Source organism: Vicugna pacos, chromosome 9 (assembly GCF_048564905.1).
Source record: "Vicugna pacos chromosome 9, VicPac4, whole genome shotgun sequence".
NCBI lineage: Eukaryota > Metazoa > Chordata > Mammalia > Artiodactyla > Camelidae > Vicugna > Vicugna pacos.
Genome location: NC_132995.1, coordinates 6,319,636 through 6,337,426, shown reverse-complemented (window position 1 = coordinate 6,337,426; position 17,791 = coordinate 6,319,636). Strand labels below are relative to the sequence as shown.

Genomic DNA, 17,791 nt, shown 5'->3' with positions numbered 1-17,791 from the left:
TCAAGATAAGATATCCTGGGTTATCCAAGTGACCCTATGTCTAAATACAAGTTTCCTCTGTAAACAAAATGAAAAGACAACCTACGGAATGGGAGAAAATACTTCCAAAGGATGCAACTGACAAGGGCTTAATTTCCAGAGTATAAAAACAGCTCATACAACTCTGTAACAAAAACGTAAACCCAATCCAAAAGTGAGCAGAAGACCTAAACAAACATTTCTCCAATGAAGACGTAACAAATGGCTGATAGGCATGTGAAATATGCTCAGTATCGCTAATTATGAGAGAAATGCAAATCAAAACTACAGTGAGGTATCACCTTACACTAATCAGAATGGCCACCATTAAAAAGTCCATGAACCATAAATGCTGGAGAGGATGCGGAGAAAAGGGAGCCCTCCTACACTGTTGCTGGGAATGTAGTTTGGTGCAGCCTCTATGGAAAACAGTATGGAGGTTCCTTAAAAAAAAACTAGAAATAAACCTACCATGTGATCCAGCAATCTCACTTTTGGGCATGTATCTGGAGAAAACTAATTCCCCACCCCAGTGTTCACAGCAGCACTATTTACAATAGCCAAGGCCGAGAAACAATCTAAATGTTCATTGGCAGATGGTTGGATAAAGAAGTTATACTACATCAACAAGTTGAACAATAAAAACTTTTGATCATCTCAATAGATGCAGAAAAAGCTTTTGATAAAGTTCAACACCCATTTATGATCAAAACTCTCCAGAAAGTGGGCATAGACGGAACGTACCTCAACATAATAAAGGCCATATATGACAAACCCTCAGCTAATATTCTCAATGGTGAAAAGCTGAAAGCATTTCCTCTAAGATCAGGGACAAAACAAGGATGTCTACTCTCACCACTTTTATTCAACCTCGTTTTGGAAGTCCTAGCCACAGCAATCAGAAGAAAAATAAAAGGAATCCAAATTGGAAAAGAAGAAGTAAAATCCTAGAGAGGCTACCAGAAAACTACTAGGGCTCATTAATGAATTTGGTAAACTTGCAGGATATAAGAATTAATATACAGAAATCAGTTGCATTTCTATACAACAAAATAGCAGGAAAAGAAGTTAAGGAAACGATCCCATTTACCATCACATCAAAAAGAATAAAATACCTAGGGATAAACCTACCTAAAGAGGCAAAGGACCTGTACTCCAAAAGCTGTAAGATGCTGATGGAAGAAATTGAAGATGACACAAACAGATGGAAAAACGTGCTGTGTTCTTGGATTGGAAGGCTCAATATTGTTAAAATGGCCATACTACCCAAGCAATATACAGATTCAATGCAATCCCTGTCAAATAGCCAACGACATTTTTCACAAAACTGGAGCAAAAACATTTTTAATTTGTACGAAAGCACAAAAGACCCCAAACAGCCAAAAGAATGGAGCTGAAGGAATCATGCTCCCTTATTTCAGACTATACTACAAAGCTATAATAATCAAAACAGTATGGTACCGACACAAAAGACAGACGCATATATCAATGCAATAGGATAGAAAGTCCAGAAATATATCCACACACTTATGGTGAATTAATCTACAACAAAGGAGGCAAGAATATACAATGCAGAAAAGATAGTCTATTTAATAAGTGGTTCTGGGAAAACTGGACAGCTACATGTAAAAGAATGAAATTAGAACATTCTCCAACATCATATACAAATATAAACTCAAAATGGATTAAAGACCTAGATGTAAGACCAGATACTATAAAACTCCTAGAGGAAAACATAGGCAGAACACTCTGACATAAATTGCAGCCATATTTTTTTTGAATCTGTCTCCTAGAGCAATGGAAATAAAAACAAACAAAAAAAGAAGTTATGGTATAAATACACAGTGGAATACTACCCAGCCATAAAAGAGAATAAAATAGTGCCATCTGCAGCAGCATGAGTGGACCTGGAAGTTGTCATCCTAAGTGAAGTAAGCCATAAAGAGAAAGAAAAGTACCATATGATATCAGTTATAATATGTAGAATCTAAAAGAAGAGAGAGAGAGAAATGAGCTTATTTACAAAACGAAAACAGACTCACATAGAAAACAAACTTGTGGTTACCAGGATGGGAAGCAGGGATGGAGAAATAAATTGGGAGTTCAGGATTGTATAACTAAATCACTATGCTGTACACCAGAAACTAACACAACATTGTTAACCAACTATCCTTCCATTTTAAATTTTTTAATAAAGTAAATAGAATGAATAAATAAATAAAAATTCAAGTTTCCTTACAAGAGATAAACAGAGGACACAGTGAGAAGAGGAAAAAGCCACTTGAAGATGGAGACAGAGATTGAACTCAATCCCTAGCCTTCCTTCCCTTCCCAGGAGGTTGGAGGTGAGAGGTCTTGTGCCTCAAAGCCCCATTCCTCTAAAGAATATGAAAAGGAATTTATCTATATGCATGACTGGGACATTGTGCCGTACACCAGAAATTAACACATTTTAACTGACTGTACTTCAATTAAAAAAAAAAAAAGCCCCACCCCTCTAATCCCCTGACTGGTCTTTCAGGTCCTGACCAGTTCCCCATCCTGAGTCACCTCATTAGCATAAATTCAGGTGTGGTTAGGGGGCCCCCCATGAATACCAAAGACACTCCTATCAATTATCTGGAAATTCCAAGGACTTTGAGGTTGTCTCCCAGGAAACAGAGCCAGAGACCAGATGCGTTCCCCAACGTACAACAAGAACGCTGAAGGAAGGAGGCCAGACTCCCTTTGTTCATTCACTTAACACAGGATTGAACACTTGCTGTGAGCCAGATACAGCTGTAGATGCCAGAGGTCCAGCGGGGTACACAGACACTGCAGCCCTCCTGGTGCTGATGTCCTAATGGGGACAACCTACAATAAAGATCAGTCAACTGCAATGATATGTCAGAAGGTGATAAGTGATAAGGGAGACAGCGAAACAGACATGAGTCGGAGTGTTGGGAGGGGATGCAATTTGAAAAAGGATGGTCGAGGAAGACTTCACCTCATGTACTTGGGCAAAGACCTGAATGACATCGGGATTGAGCCACGTAGGTATCTGAGGGAAGGGCATTCCAGGCTGAGAGAACGGCCAGTGCAAAGGCCCTGGGGCAGGAGTGCGCCTGCCTCAGACACATTGAGAAGGCCAGCGTGGCTGGATTGGAGAGAGGCGGGAGGTGAGGGCAGACAGGGGACAGGACCAGATCCTGTGGGTCTGTGTAGGCTACAGTGAAGACTTGGATTTGTGTGGCAGGTGCCAGAGAAGGGTTTGGAGCAGAGGAGGGATGTAATCCTGTGTTAAATGAGTCACATCCCTCCTCTGCTTCAAACCCTCCCCTGGCATCTGACACACTTAGGTCTTCACAGGCTTCCTCGGGCTGCATATGGAGAACAGTCTGGTGAGTGAGAGCTGAGGCGGGAGGCTGGGGATGTGAGTGGGGAACAGAGGTACTCAGGTGGGAGATGGTGGTGGCAGACCTTGGTGATGGCAGTAGGGGAGGGTGGGACATGGCCAGATTCTGGATACATTTTGATGGTCGGCCAACAAATTTGCTGACAAACTAGACTGTCAGTGGGCAGTGAGAGGCAGAGAGTCACAAGCTGATCACCGGAAGGTATGAAACTACCACTAATCTTAATGTGGAAGGTAACGGGTAGGGGGGCGGGATTTCAAGGCAAAGATTAAGGACTCAGGGTGACCTCCTTCTTGCCCTGTGTGCACTGGTTCTAGATGGAGACAGATCCGCATTGGAGCCCTAGCTATCGATTCTATGTGTCCCACCGCGGGGGTCAACCCAACCACAGCCCTTTTGAGCCCGAGTTCCGCTGAGGCGCTCTCCACGGCGTCAGCTGCCACCTGTCACCACCAGGTGGCGCCCCTTGCACCAGCCCGATCCACCCCAGCTCCCTATTTCCCCCCAAAATTTCCTTTCACTTTCGATCTCCGTCTGTCACCCGGCGCGACCCCTTCCACACCCAGCTGGGGCAAGCCTGGTGCGTGAGGAGACATGGGCTCTGGGTCCCCGAAGGGCGGAGCCAAGGTCCCCCTCCTGGAGCTGAATGGAGAGGGGTGGGGGTCGGGTTCCTGGGTCTCTGGCCTGGGGAGGATTCTGGGCACCGGACGTCGGAGTTCTTAGAAGGGGAGATGAGGAGTTTTCACCGTAACTGTGGCTCACGCAGGAAGCCCTACAGAGTAGGAGGCGGAAACTTAGCCACATCAAGGGACCCAGGGAGGGGCGGGGAGGTGGAGGGGCGGGCGAGGAGGAAGGGGCTGGGGTGTGGAGGTCCGAGACTCGCTCTTCTGTCCCTTCCAAGATCCGGCCATAGGCATGAGGGGCCCCCGGCAGAAATGATAGTGCTGGCGCCAGCCTGGAACCCAACTGTGCGTATCCCTGACGGATAAGTTGGGGGAAAGGCAGAGGGGGAGATGGACAGAGATGGGGCGGGCAGGGGTGAAGGGGACAGGGCTGGGGGAGGTAGACAGGGGCGGAGTGGACAGGGGTGGGGGAGATGAACAGAGGTGGGGTGACAGGGGTGGAAGTGCTGGACAGAGTTGGAGTGGACAGATGTGAGAGGAGATGGACAGGGATGGGGTGACAGGGGTGGAGGGGATGGACAAAAGTAAGGGAGATGGACGGGGAGAGAGGGAGGAGATGGATAGGGGTCAGGGGAAGAAACAGCAAGGTGGGTACAAACAGAGGAGCTGATAGGACCCAGGAGGAGAAACAGGAGAGATGAGCATGGACAGCAGAAGGCTGGGCAGAGGTGAGAAAGTCCCGGGTGGAAACCGAGAGAGATGGCCAAGTTGGGACTATGAGGAGCGAGACAGGTGGAGCAGAGGCGGGTGAAAACTGCTCAAGACCCGACCAGGGGCAGAGAGAGATTCAGGGGAAGATTGTTAGAGACACGGGGGCCAAACGAAGGAGGGGCGGCGAAGTGGGCGCGATGGAATGAGCGGTGGGAAAGGAGAAAGAGGAAAGAAGGAGGAGGGGGCTGGAGGGAGGACCCTCACCGAGAGAGGGGATCGTGTGTGGAGCCAACAGAGGGCCGCCCCCCCTCCCCCGCGCCCGCCCGCAGACCTCCCTGCTGCTGCTGCTGCTGCTCAGCCCTGGCCTCTCCAGGACCCAGGACTGCTCCTTTCGCCACAGCCCCATCTCCTCCACCTTCAACAGCACCATCCGCAAGCTTGTGAGTGTCCCTGCTCCCATTCTGAGCCCAGGTTCTGCCTCTAGGTCTGAGTTCCCCTTGTCTAGGGCTCTGTCTGTGTCTCCTTGTCCCCCTCTCTCTGAGTCTCCGCCCCCCCATCCCTTTCTCTAGGTACCCCCACCCCCCATCTCTGAGTCCCTGTCCCCCTCTCTCTGGGTCCCAGGAGTTCTACTTCCTCCTGTTTGCAGCCAGGCTGACCCCATTTTCTCCCGCAGTCTGACTACCTGCTTCACGATTATCCAGTCACTGTGGCCACCAACCTGCAAGACGTGAGTCACTGAAGGGAGGGGCCTGGGATGGAGGTGGGAAGGAGAGATTCTAGATTCACCACCCCTTAGGGACCGGGCTAGTGTGCCTACCGGGCCCCCTCCTCCCCTGGGATCCTGGAGTCCCTGCCCGCAAACCTCTCTTTCTCCCAGCCCCACCTGTCCAAGCCCCCAGCCTCCTCCACCCACGGGACCCAGAGCCAGGGCTGTCTTTCCGCAGGACGAGCTCTGTGGGGCCTTCTGGCGCCTCGTCCTGGCCCAGCGCTGGATGGGACGGCTCAAGACGGTGGCTGGGTCCCAGTTGAAAGACCTACTGGAGGCTGTCAACACCGAGATATACTTTGTCACCTCATGTGCCTTCCAGGTCAGCCCTGAACTTGGGAGACAAGTGCGGGGAGTGTGATGTTTTCCTAGGGATTGGAAGCAGAGGTCTGCTAGGCGTTATTGGAGATTTCTTTTGACTGGAGCAACCCCAAGGAGGTGGAGCAGGAACCCCAGTCCCAGTGGGGGCCCCCCCCCCGATGCTGGGAAGTAACACTTCTCTAAGTGCAGGAGGATGGCGAGGTGTCTGGGCCCAGTGCACCAATTCTGAGTTTATTTCTCAGGCCCAGTGGAAGGGTCTTGCTAAGGAGTTCTCTCCTCTAACAACCAGAAGAAGGAGGTGATCTAAACTCCCTCTGGGTCCAGGTCTGACTGGGTCCTGTCCTGGGTGTTGCTAAGGATGCTTCCCCCAGCAACCAGGGGGAGCAAGGGTCCAAACTCTCTCTGAGACCCAGGTGTCACCCTTGACCTGAAGTGATGCCGGGTGTGCTGCGGTGGTGACGTCTCCCTCCCCTGCCCCCAGCCCCTCCCCAGCTGTCTTCGCTTCGTCCAGGCCAACATCTCCCACCTCCTGCAGGACACTTCCCAGCAGCTGGTGGCCTTGAAGCCCTGGATCACCCGCCGGAATTTCTCCAGGTGCCTGGAGCTGCAGTGTCAGCCAGGTAAAGGCTCCCAGCAGCCCCCAGCCCACCGCCCCTCACCCCTTCCCCCCTCACAGCCCCTCACCCCTTCTGCCAGGGCACCCCAGACTACCCCCTGCTCTCATGAGCTGTGTGACTTTGGGCATGTTTCCCCCAAGTTCATTCCCCTCTGGGCCTCAGTTTACCCATCTCTGAGAAGGGAACAACCATCCCTGCCTGTTTCTCTGAGGCACTTCTAGTCCATAGAAATAGAAAGAGAGCCATATATTTGAGTGCAAATGCTCTTGTAGACATGTTAAAAAAAGTTAAAAAGAAAAAGGTAAATTAACTTTTTTTCAGGATGTTTAGTATTTGTTATTTTTAGCATATTATTGGTTGTTTTTTTTTTATTATTAGCATTATTTTTAATGGAGGCACTGGGGATTGAGCCCAGGACCTCGTGCATGCTAAGCATACGCTTTACCACTGAGCTATACCCACTCCCCTGGTTGTTTTATTTTTAAAACTTTTTTACATTGGATTCATAGGAAAGGGCAAAGAAAGGTACAGGGAGGTCCTAGACACCCTTCATCCCAGTGTTACATTTTTCTTGGTAACATTAATTATAGTGCAATGTCAAAACCAGGAAACTGACATGAGTACAATCCACAGAGTTCATTCAGTTTACCAGTTATATATGTGAGCATGTGTGTTTGTGTTAGTTTGCTAGGGCTGCTGTAACAAAGAAACCTGGCTATTTAAACAGAAGGTTTTTTTGTTTTTTTAATTGAAGTATAGCCACTTTACACTGTGTCAATTTCTGGTGTACAGCATAATGTATATACATACATATATTCATTTTCATATTCTTTTTCATTATAGGTTACTATAAGATATTGAATATAGTTCCCCATGCTATACAGTATAAACTTGTTGTTTATCTATTTTATATATAGTAGTTAGTATCTGCAAATCTCAAACTCCCAATTTATCCCTTCCCACCCCCTTCCACCCTGGTACCCCACCCTGGTAACCACAAGTTCATTTTCTACGTCTGTGAGTCTGTTTCTGTTTTGTAATAAGTTCATTTGTGTCTTTTTTTAGATTCCACAAACAAGTGATATCATATGGTATTTTTCTTTCTCTTTCTGTCTTACCTCACATAGAATGATGATCTCCAGTTCCACCCATGTTGCAGCAAATGGCATTATTTTTCTTTTTATGGCTGAGTAGTATTCCGTTATGTGTATATATATATATATATATATATATATATATATATATATATATATATATACATACACACACACACACATACACCATAGCTTCTTTATCCAGTCATCTGTCGATGGACACTTAGGTTGTTTCCATGTCTTGGCTATTAAAATAGTGCTTCTATGAACATGGGAGTATATATATCTTTTCGAATTTGAGTTCCCTCCAGATATATGCCCAGGAGTGGGACTGCTGGATCAACAGAAGAAGTTTACTGATTTTAAGGTGTCAGCAGGACTGGCTCCTTCTGAGGACTATGAGGGAAGGCTCTGTTCCAGGCCTCTCTCCTTGGCTTATAGATGGCCATTTTCACGTTCACAGGGCACCCCCTCTATGCATGTCTCTGTGTCTAGATTTCCCCTTCATATAAGGACACCAGTGATATTGGATTAGGGCCCACCATTAATGACCTCATTTTAACTTGATTATCTCTTTGAAGACCCGACTCCAAAAGAGGTCACATTCCAAGGTACGGGGGGTTGGGATTTCATCATATAAATTTTGAGGGGCACAATTCAATGCCTAAAAGAGTGTGTATGTGTGTCTATGTAATTTTATCACACATGTAGCTTCATAGAACCATGTGTGAGTTCATGAAACTTTATCTCCCTCCTAAAATTCCCATCCCAAACCCCTGGTAACCAGGAATCCTTATTCTATAATGATGTTATTGAATTTAATTTTACCTTTTTTAAAATAGTTATTTAAATCACAAATTTTACTAACTCCATACCTTTATTTAACCCAATATATTTTACCCCCAATAGTACCATTTCAACACATAGTCAATATTTTTTAAAAATTACTTAATGAGGTATTTCACATCCTTTTCTCCCTACTAAGTCTTTAAGAATCCGGTATGTATTTTACACTGAGGACAGCACATCTCAAGACCAGCCACAGGTCACATGCTGAGTCGCCATGTGAGGCAAGTGGCCGCCATGTTGAATGCTCAGCACTGAAGTTTCCAAATGAAGTAACTTTATTGGAATATAAGGAGAGACTCTGCCCTGTGAAACCAACTTTTTCAGTTAACTAAGGTTTTCTTTGTGGCCAAGTAGAACATGATCTTAGGAAAAGAACAGATTTTGTTTGTTTGTTTCTTTTTGGTGGGATTAGAGTTGAAGCTGTGTGTATCAACTTTACCTTATGCTGTCAACCTTATTCTATTAACCTATCAATCGTGGTATTATTTAGAGTCTCTCTGACCTTGTCATATTTGTCTACCAGCTCTGTCAAGTTCTGAGAGGAATAGTTAAAAACCTCCTATTCTAATTATATTTTTCTCCATTTCTCCCTAAATTTTCCAATCATTTAGTCATTAACATTTAGCTTTGTCATTTGTATTTATATTTATCACCATTCATTCATTCAGTCAAGACTAATTAACCATCTTCATGGTACCTGGCATTGGAGACATGGCACAGAATAAGACCGAGTCTGTGTACATGGTGGGGCTGACCTACTAATCAGGGAGACAGACAATAAACATGTAAACAGATCATTAAACAGGAAAGTATCTGAGGATAACAAGCCCTGTGCAGGCAAATTAAAACAGGGTGTTGGGGCAGGGAGGGTATAGCACTGCTTAGCATGCACAAGGTCCTGGGTTCAATCCCCAGTATACCCACTAAGAAGTGAATAAATAAAATAAGTAAACCTAATTACCTCCCCCCACAAATTAAAAATAATAATGAAATAAAACAGGGTGAATGAATCATAGTCTGAGGTGGTTGGCTGGAAAGTTACTATAAGTTGGGAATAAGAGAATAGCCAGTGCAAAGGCCCTGAGGCAGAAACCTGCCTACCTGTATAAGGAATCATGAAGAGGCCTAGGGGCTGAGACCAGGTAAGCGAGGGGAAGAAGGTGGGGGTGAGGGTCCACAGGGAACAAAAGCGGCCAGGTGGAGTGGGGCTTTGTGAGCCATCATCATTTCACATGTTTTATTATCTGTCCATTCATTCACTCAGATATTTAATTTATGTAAATTAAACTATTGGGGGTAGGGGTATATCTCAGTAGTAGAGCTCATGCTTAGCACGCATGATGTCCTGGGTTCAAACCCCAGTACCTCCATTAACAAACAAAAAAAAAAGATTAAAAAGTACTATGATATTTAGTGAGCACTAAGTAGTAGGTCTTGGCAATCCGGCTCCTATCGCCTTGGTGGAACTCAGAGACTATTGGGGGAAGAAAAGGAAGAAACAAATTGATACAGAAGCAGTTGAAACATATTTGTCCCATCAGAAAATAAAATGCAGCGTTACTGTGTGCCAGACACTGTTCTAAGCACTTTCTGTATATTCACTCATTTAACTTTTCCGACAAACTTATGAAGTCAGTATGATAATTATCCCCATTTTACAAATGAGGAGACTGAGGCACAGAGAGGCCAGCAGCCCCACCTCCCACCCCCACCCCCAGGTCACACAGCTGGCACCAGGCAGGCCTCTTTTTCCTTTCCCTGGCCTGGCTCTTCTCAGTCACCCAGCCTCCTCTCTCCCAGCAGACTCCTCCACCCTGCTGCCCCCAAGGAGTCCCGGAGCCTTGGGGGCCACATCCCTGCCAGCTCCTCAGGCCTCTCTTCTGCTCCTCTTGCTGTTGCTGCTGCCGGTGGCCCTCCTACTGCTGGCCTCTGCCTGGTGCCTGCACCGGCGAAGGAGACAGAGGACACCCTACCCTGGGGAGCAGCGGGTGAGCCAGCTGACTGGGCAGACGGGGTGGGGAGGACTGAGGGGGTGTCTGGAGGCGGCTGGGAGCCAAGATGCCCTGTGCCTCTGATCCCCAGGAGGTGCTGTCCCTGCAGCTAGCTGGTGGAGCACTAACTCATCTAGGAGAATCCTTGTCCAAACTGAGGACCCTGGACTTGGTGTGGGGGTGGGTGCCCACAAGAGGGCTGTTAGCAGGGAAGGGTTGGGTCACTTCCCAATGCAAGAAGACCCCTCCTGGGCCATGGAGGGGGACAGATTGGAAGAGAGAGACTGGAATGAGGATCTAGGGAGAGAGGACAAGGGCGGGGACAAGGGCCATGGGGATGGAGAGGAGGGGTGGGGCTGGAGACTGACAGGCTTGGTGGATGGGGAGGGGACGAGGGGACGGGGCACAGAGGACCCCAGATCTGGGGAACGTGGTGGGAAGGAGGGAGATTAGGAGAAGACCTCGAGCTCAGCAGGGACGTATGGGCATGAGGGCCTCTGGGGGAGATATCTGGATACAGGCGTCTGCAATCCAGGAGACAGTGGCCTCCTGGAGCAGGCAGAGGGGACCACCTTTGCAAAGCCCTCCACATGTGAAAAAGCTCAGGGTGTTCTAGCAAAACTTTACCCAGGCTGGGGTGAATGGGGGTGGAGACTGAAAAATGGCACAGGAATATCTAGGCCTCCAATGCAAAGCCAGGGAGCTGGGACATCCTGCCCAGGGCAGCCGCAAGCCCTGGGAGGCGAACCTGGAAAGAGGTGTTGGGGCAGGAGGCAGGTGGGCCTGAAGGGAGGAAGGAGAGGAGTCACCAGTGGGTTCCTGACCAACCCAGAGGGATCTAACAAGAAATATTTAGCAGTAATCGCTCATACAGAGAGTGCCTCAGTGCCTCAGCCTTGTGCTAGAGTTTTCTACAAATTAACTCACTGAACTGAGAAGCTGTTGCCATCATTAACCCCATTTCACAGAGGCTGAAGCCAAGGCCCAGAGAGGTCAATCATTTGCCAAAAGTCACACAGCCCATGAGTGACAGAGCCAAGATTTGACTCTGGGCCTTCTGGTTCCAGCATCTGTACCTTTCACTCTTCTGCCTCCATTTCCTTATCTGTACAAAAGACTCTAATAATAGTCCTTCTACCATAGCACTGTCAAAGTTAAGTCAAGTGACCACGCAAAGCCATTAGAGCAACGCTGTCCAACAGAACTAGGACCCAAGCCACAGAAGGGATTTTAAAATTTCTAGTAGCCACATCTTTGTTAAATAAAAATAAACAGGTTACTTTAAATGATATATTTAATTTCACCCTGTGTATCCAAAATGTTGTCATCTCAACATATAATCCTTACCTTAACAAATTATTGAGATATTTTACATTCTTGTTTTCATACCAAGTCTTGAGAATCCGGTGTGTATGCTACACTCACAAAACATCTCAATTCAGATGCTAAATTTTTATCAGAAAGACTTGCTCTGTATTTGTATTTCATGCAATTTACAGTTACATAAGGAAATTCATGTACTCAAGTTGTTTGAAACATACAGAAGTTTTCCATTTACGGGATCAGGGATCAGTTTTCACAATTGGATGATTTTTCATCGCCACGTTTGGGGCAGTAATTTTCACTAGTTTTCTTTTTCTGTGATACATTGAGAAGTTGTCTCCCCTTCCCTTTTCCCCATCCACACCCTATTTTTCCCACTCTCCCACTAACCACACTATTTAAGTTTAAATTAGGTAAAATTAAAAACTAAACTCCTTAGTTTTGTTGGCCACATTAGAGTGCCCAGTATTCACTTGGGCTGGTATCATGGCTGTATTGGAGATCTCAGGTCTAAAAAACATTTCCGTCATCACAGAGTGCTCTTGGACAGCGATGCCCAAACACACAGTGAGCACTCACTGTAGAGTTGTTTTTAGCATTGAGTCTGTGCTGAGCCCTGAGCTTGGTGCTTTCCTCTCCTCTGTCCACGGATTCTCAAACAGCCCAGTGAGTCATCTATTACCCCATTTTACAGAGAAGGACACTGCGGCCCAGAAAGAGGAGTCACCTGTCAGAGGACACAGAGCCGGAACTTGGAGGAAGTCAGCTAGAGACTGGACCCTTCTTTGGCTGCACTGCCTCTGTCACTGTCTCCCCAGGATGGAGGCAACGCCAGCACCCAGCACTGGCCCTGGCCCAACCCTCCCCACTCTGTACAAAGCCCTTGTCCCCAAGAAATTGTATATAAATCATCCTTTTCTACCAGCTCTGGTCAGTCCTGTCTGTAAATGGGGTACTTTGCCTTCGGGTCTTGGTTTTTCAGTTAATGCAATGTTTCATTCAGTATCTGTTTTCTGAGGCCTCCTGCGGCCCAGGGTCAGTACAGAGCAATCAATGCTGGGATCCAGACGTGTTATCAGAACCAGCCCAGGCCTCTCAGGGTTCCTGGTCCTTGGGGGAGAAGCCACGGACCCGAGAGAGCCCCAAAACAAGATGACACGCTCTAACTGAGGTAGCATAGACACTATGGGAGCCCAGAGGAGGTACCCGAGCCAGCCTGAGCTATCTGGAAAGCCAGATTTTAGAAGGTGGGAGTGGAGGGGAGGGCATTCCAGGCTAGGGGCACGACCAAAGCAAAGGCCTAGAATCCAGAAAGTGAGATGCTCCTTTGGGGAACACTCAGGCATCTGGAAGTCATTCCTTCATACATTAGACCTCATAGGGAAGATTATCTCCACCTGTTTTACAGGTGCGGCTACTGAGGCCCAGACGCGGCTTGGGATTTAGCCAGGTTACAAGGAAACTGAACAGGCACCCGAATCCAACTCTCTAAGCCTAGACTGAGCAATGAAGGGCGAGCCCAGTCGCCCACTGCGGATCACCACATGCATGCCCCTCAGCCTAATATCGCTTTAGAGGGTAACAACTGCTTCTCCAGCCTTTCCGCCCCAGCCCCCCTGCAAATACAGCGGGCAGCTCCCGTGAGGTTTACGAGCTCCTCCGAAATACGGCGACCAAGGCCGAACAGCTCGGTCTCCGCAGAGCCACCTACTACCCCCACGTGATCTCGCCCCGCACAGCCATGGCCGCCTAGGTCCCATGGGAACGATACTGATTGGACAATCAGGAGACGACCCGCCTTCTATTGGGGCCGTTGTGCGCACGAGCAAGGCACTCTGGCCAATGAAAAGACGGAAGGCGGCCGTGTTGCGTCACTTCCTCCGCCCCTGTTTCAAGGGATAAGAAACCCTGCGGGTAGGGTTCCTTCTTTCCCCGGCGGTTGCCGAAGATGGCGGAGGGGCAGGTACAGGCTCTGCGCGGGCCGGGGCGGCGTGGGGCCGGGTGGGGTTCAGGCCGGACCGGGGTTGGACTTCTTTTCCCCTGTCTGAGTGTTGTGGATTGATAACTGAGCAAAATGGAAAGCTCTGGGGGTAAGAGGAATCCGAAATGGTAATATAAGGTATCGGGACGGCCTTTCGGCCCTGGGCTGCCTAAAATGCGGCATTATTCTTCCTCCGAGGGGCAGCGGTTGGGGCTTCTAGCACAAGAAGAGTTACTTCAAAATTAGGCCTCATTTATCTTAATTTTGGCCAAGCCTTGGCCGAATTTGACCCGTGTGTCCTCAGCGATGGGGAAGCACGCGGAAGGCGGCTGCGTGGCCGCGGGAAAATGAGATTAGGGTTGGCCAAGATGGAGGGTACTTCCGCCCTGGCCCAGGCGCAAGTTGTTTCAGTCTCGTGGGAATGCGCATCAGGGTTCCTTTGCAGCTCTGGGTATTTGGGTATGAAATATTTGCAATAGGTCGAAAGAGTTCCTGCCTACAGGGCGTTCAGGAACGAATTACTCTTTTTGCCGGGGCGGGGGACGCGGGGTTGATGAAGTTTTTAAAGGCCTGCTGGCTTTAGAAGCAAAGGACTGATGAAATGTTATGCGGTCCTGGGACATCTTTTGTCCTCAATCACCAGGGGGCCCTCAAGGCAGCAGTAGCTTAGCTGAGTGCTCAGGTTCTTTGTATGACAAAATAGGAGGGGATGGTCTACAAGAGGTGTGCACGTGATGAGTCTGGTTCAGGAAGGAAAATCAGGTTTGAATCCAGGCAAGTTGTAGATTTCTCCAAACGTGTGTCCTTGCGTTTATGGTGCCTAGCGTTATATTTTGTGTAGTTCAGTTAATTTATTACAGTGTTTCTGAGGTGGGTAATCATCTTCCAAGTGAGGAAGTTGAAGCATGGAGACTTGGAGGGTTTTGACAAAAATCACGTCAGGAAGCCTGGCTTTAGATTCTGTAGCCTTCTACACTGCCTTCCAGCAGTCACAGCGTGTATAACAAGAACCCAGTAAGAGTTGGGATTTTCAGTGTTGACGAGAGACTGAACGTTCACGCGAGCAGTTCCCCCGGGGGTGCAGAACTAGTGAGTAGCAGAGCTAGCCTGGGCTTTAGATCACGCAGCTGATCTTCACCTGCCCTGAACCTCGGTTTTCTTCGTTTTGAAATTTGTGCTGCGGGGAGAGTATAGCTCACGCTTGAGGTCCTGGGTTCAATCTCCAGTACCTCCATTTAAAAAAAAAAACCTAATCCCCGCCGAAAGATAGAAATTCATGCTAGAAACTACTTTTGAAACCAAGACCGAATTAGATTTTGTCAAGACTTTACAACTTGACACAGATCATGAGTTGTTCTGCCTTGGATGATCAGTGGGCAGAGTACTAGTCTTGGTTCAGGTCCTTTTACCTTGTCTTACCCACAAATGTAATCTGGACATAGACATTCCTTCCCTTAAAGCAGCCAAGATATGAGGGAGGGGCTGTTTGGTATCTTGTACTCCTCCCTGAAATCCCGAGTCAAGTCAGTTTGCTTTCTCCACCTCATCTGTAAAATAGCTTTAGGTCTTAGTTCCTGGGTCTGGTGTCTGGTTAGCAGGCACTCTGGGAGGTAGGTGAAACAAGCAGGAAGGAATGATTGCTTGAGGTGGGGAGTCAGAAAGCTCTGAGTGCCTCTGAGCCCTCTCATTCTGTCTCTACCAGGTATTGGTGCTCGATGGCCGAGGCCATCTTTTGGGCCGCTTGGCAGCCATTGTGGCCAAGCAGGTGCTTCTGGGTAAGTCAGCCCTCTGCCCTCAGCTCCCCAAGATGTGAGATCCGGGGTCAGTGATGAGCAAAAATCACCATCTTTCGTTTGAGTCTCACGACCGTGAGATCAACCCCATGCACCGCTCTGAGACCTGCCAGCACACCCCTCCCAGGTTGCAGGCTCTGGGCTCGAAACATTTTCTGTTGTTGAATAAATTAAGCATGAGTCCAGCTCTGCCCAGGACTGCTCTGTGACTTGGAGCAAGAGGTTCCATTGCCTTTATACATTGTGGCCAGTTTCTTTCCTGGGTCTTAAGCAGTAAGATGGCAAGTGGCTTCCTAACCTTTGCCCCCTCATGATTGCCTCATTTTCCATTCTCTCTAGGCCGGAAGGTGGTGGTTGTCCGTTGTGAGGGCATCAACATTTCTGGCAATTTCTACAGAAACAAGTGTAAGTTGCGGACAAGGGCTGGAGAGGGTGGGCCTGCGCTGTACTCAGTTCTCCCGGGGTGGAAGGTGCTGGTCTGAGTTCCCGAACAGGCCCTGGGAAGTAATGGTTGTATGGCTTGGAAGGAGTTAGTATCCTGCTGGGGCCTCTGAGGCCTCACACCCTCTCCACTCTTGCAGTGAAGTACCTGGCCTTCCTCCGCAAGCGCATGAACACCAACCCCTCCCGCGGCCCCTACCACTTCCGAGCCCCCAGCCGCATCTTTTGGCGGACAGTGCGAGGTGAGCGGAACCCAAGGGCCGCGAGTGGTGACAGGTGGGTGGCCGGTGATGAGGACTTCTCCCACTCGTGTTCGAGTTTCCCGACCATGAGATGACTCCACATGCACTACCATCTGAGGCTGCCTGGCTGCCTGCCTGGGGCAGCGGGGTCCTTGCACAGCCCCTGAGCCAGCCCTCTGTCCTCTGCCCACAGGCATGCTGCCCCACAAGACCAAGCGAGGCCAGGCTGCACTGGACCGCCTCAAGGTTTTTGATGGGATCCCGCCACCCTATGACAAGGTGAGCTAGACCAGGCTCCTCAGCAGCGTCCATGCATCAGGCGTCCATGATGTTCTGCAATTACCTACATTGTTTGAGCCTCGTGAAAACAGCACTGGCTGAGACGCCTTCCCCAGCCAGCCTTCTCCCGTCTGTCCTTCACTCCAGGCCTCTAAGCCCCTCTCCTTCCCTAACAGAAAAAGCGGATGGTGGTTCCTGCCGCCCTTAAGGTTGTGCGTCTGAAGCCCACACGGAAGGTGAGTTCCGGGTTCCTGAGTGATGGGACTTGGCCCCAGGCTTCCTGGGGGGGTGCACTGGAGGGCTTGGAGACTGGCAGATGATGGCTTTTTTCTCACGATGGTCTGCGGATGCCACTGTGGGCAGTGCCGAAAGTGCCAATGGCTCAGCTGATGCCAGGGGTGGCAGGGAGCCCTTTCAGGGGGTAGCTCTGTCTTGAGCTTGCTGAGAAGTTTGATGACTAAACATGGGATCCTGTGGGACAGGTTGTCAGCCATGGTCACCCAGGCTTATTTCCTTATAGCTTAAGTTTTCCCTTCTCCCCCCAGTTTGCCTACCTAGGGCGTCTGGCTCATGAGGTTGGCTGGAAGTACCAGGCAGTAACAGCCACCCTGGAGGAGAAGAGGAAAGAGAAGGCCAAGATCCATTACCGGAAGAAGAAGCAGCTCATGGTGAGGGCGGTGGCAGGTGCTGGAGGGGCACCACATTCCTGGGCAGGGCCGGGCAGCTAATAACTTCACAGATGGGGTGGTATTCATTATGTTCTTGGAGGGTTCTGCTTAAGGCCCAGTGTAGGGTTGGGAGCAGGATGAGGGTGATCCCACGGGGAAGCCACTCACTGTCTTTCCTCTTAACCCCACAGAGGCTACGGAAGCAGGCTGAAAAGAATATAGAGAAGAAAATTGACAAATTCACAGAGGTCCTCAAGACCCATGGACTCCTAGTCTGAGCCCAATAAAATTGACTGTTTATTCTTCACGCTTGGCCTGGCCTGCCCTTCCTCCATCGCCGCCATAGGATGTGGGAACCCCCAGGGCCTGCCATCCAGGTGCCACAGGCAGCCCAGGGCTTAGAAGGCTGGGGACACCAAGGGGACGGACCTTAGTGCTGTTTAGGAAAGGCCGTTTTAAACTTTACAGAGCTCTAAGGGCTATAGGCGTAGTTTGCCTGTGACCAACTCATTTGTGACAGTTGGAACAACCAGTGCAGCATCAGGACTGGTAACGGGGAGCTGGAAGACTAACTGGAAGGGACCCCTACGTCTGCTTAAACCTCCCACAGGGCTGGTTACTATACTCTGCAGCTGTTAGGACGTGAGCGAATGCTTGGGCAGCAGGAGTCCGGTGTCTA

The 17,791-nt window shown here is 48.9% G+C and overlaps 2 protein-coding genes and 4 non-coding genes across 13 annotated transcripts; all 6 read left to right on the top strand.

Annotated features, from left to right (window-relative positions):
- Positions 1–3,333: 3,333 nt before the first annotated feature.
- On the top strand, positions 3,334–12,632 carry FLT3LG (fms related receptor tyrosine kinase 3 ligand). 8 transcript variants are annotated; one of them, XM_072968749.1, is made up of 9 exons: positions 3,347–3,398; positions 3,731–3,869; positions 4,315–4,381; positions 5,077–5,187; positions 5,421–5,474; positions 5,692–5,835; positions 6,316–6,454; positions 10,195–10,382; positions 12,403–12,632. In XM_072968749.1, the coding sequence occupies exons 3-9, from the start codon at positions 4,349–4,351 to the stop codon at positions 12,613–12,615; spliced, it is 882 nt and encodes a 293-aa protein (XP_072824850.1). In that variant the 5' UTR covers positions 3,347–3,398; positions 3,731–3,869; positions 4,315–4,348; the 3' UTR covers positions 12,616–12,632. The 8 variants fall into 8 exon arrangements, with proteins under 8 accessions (XP_072824849.1, XP_072824850.1, XP_072824851.1 ...); XM_072968750.1 differs by lacking the exon at positions 3,347–3,398 and adding an exon at positions 3,434–3,614; XM_072968748.1 differs by lacking the exon at positions 3,731–3,869 and having other exon boundaries at positions 3,334–3,398.
- Positions 12,633–13,596: 964 nt separating this feature from the next.
- On the top strand, positions 13,597–17,419 carry RPL13A (ribosomal protein L13a). The gene is made up of 8 exons (XM_006208456.3): positions 13,597–13,671; positions 15,392–15,464; positions 15,822–15,887; positions 16,064–16,165; positions 16,359–16,444; positions 16,621–16,680; positions 16,990–17,112; positions 17,304–17,419. The coding sequence occupies exons 1-8, from the start codon at positions 13,657–13,659 to the stop codon at positions 17,388–17,390; spliced, it is 612 nt and encodes a 203-aa protein (XP_006208518.1). The 5' UTR covers positions 13,597–13,656; the 3' UTR covers positions 17,391–17,419.
- On the top strand, positions 15,508–15,591 carry LOC116282302 (small nucleolar RNA Z195/SNORD33/SNORD32 family). The gene has a single exon (XR_004191797.1). It is a non-coding gene; the product is annotated as a small nucleolar RNA Z195/SNORD33/SNORD32 family (small nucleolar RNA).
- LOC116282301 (small nucleolar RNA Z195/SNORD33/SNORD32 family) lies at positions 16,204–16,288 on the top strand. Its single transcript, XR_004191796.1, has one exon. It is a non-coding gene; the product is annotated as a small nucleolar RNA Z195/SNORD33/SNORD32 family (small nucleolar RNA).
- On the top strand, positions 16,483–16,553 carry LOC116282303 (small nucleolar RNA SNORD34). The gene has a single exon (XR_004191798.1). It is a non-coding gene; the product is annotated as a small nucleolar RNA SNORD34 (small nucleolar RNA).
- LOC116282304 (small nucleolar RNA SNORD35) lies at positions 16,756–16,843 on the top strand. Its single transcript, XR_004191799.1, has one exon. It is a non-coding gene; the product is annotated as a small nucleolar RNA SNORD35 (small nucleolar RNA).
- Positions 17,420–17,791: the final 372 nt, after the last annotated feature.

Bases quoted from the DNA above. Each gene is read 5' to 3' on its own strand.
- FLT3LG (XM_072968748.1), top strand. From the start codon at position 4,349: ATGATAGTGCTGGCGCCAGCCTGGAACCCAACT. The intron at 5,188-5,420 runs GTGAGTGTCCCT...TTTCTCCCGCAG, and splicing joins ACAGCACCATCCGCAAGCTT to TCTGACTACCTGCTTCACGA. The intron at 10,383-12,402 runs GTGAGCCAGCTG...CCCATTTTACAG, and splicing joins CCTACCCTGGGGAGCAGCGG to AGAAGGACACTGCGGCCCAG.
- RPL13A (XM_006208456.3), top strand. The intron at 15,465-15,821 runs GTAAGTCAGCCC...CATTCTCTCTAG, and splicing joins GGCCAAGCAGGTGCTTCTGG to GCCGGAAGGTGGTGGTTGTC. The intron at 16,445-16,620 runs GTGAGCTAGACC...CTTCCCTAACAG, and splicing joins TCCCGCCACCCTATGACAAG to AAAAAGCGGATGGTGGTTCC.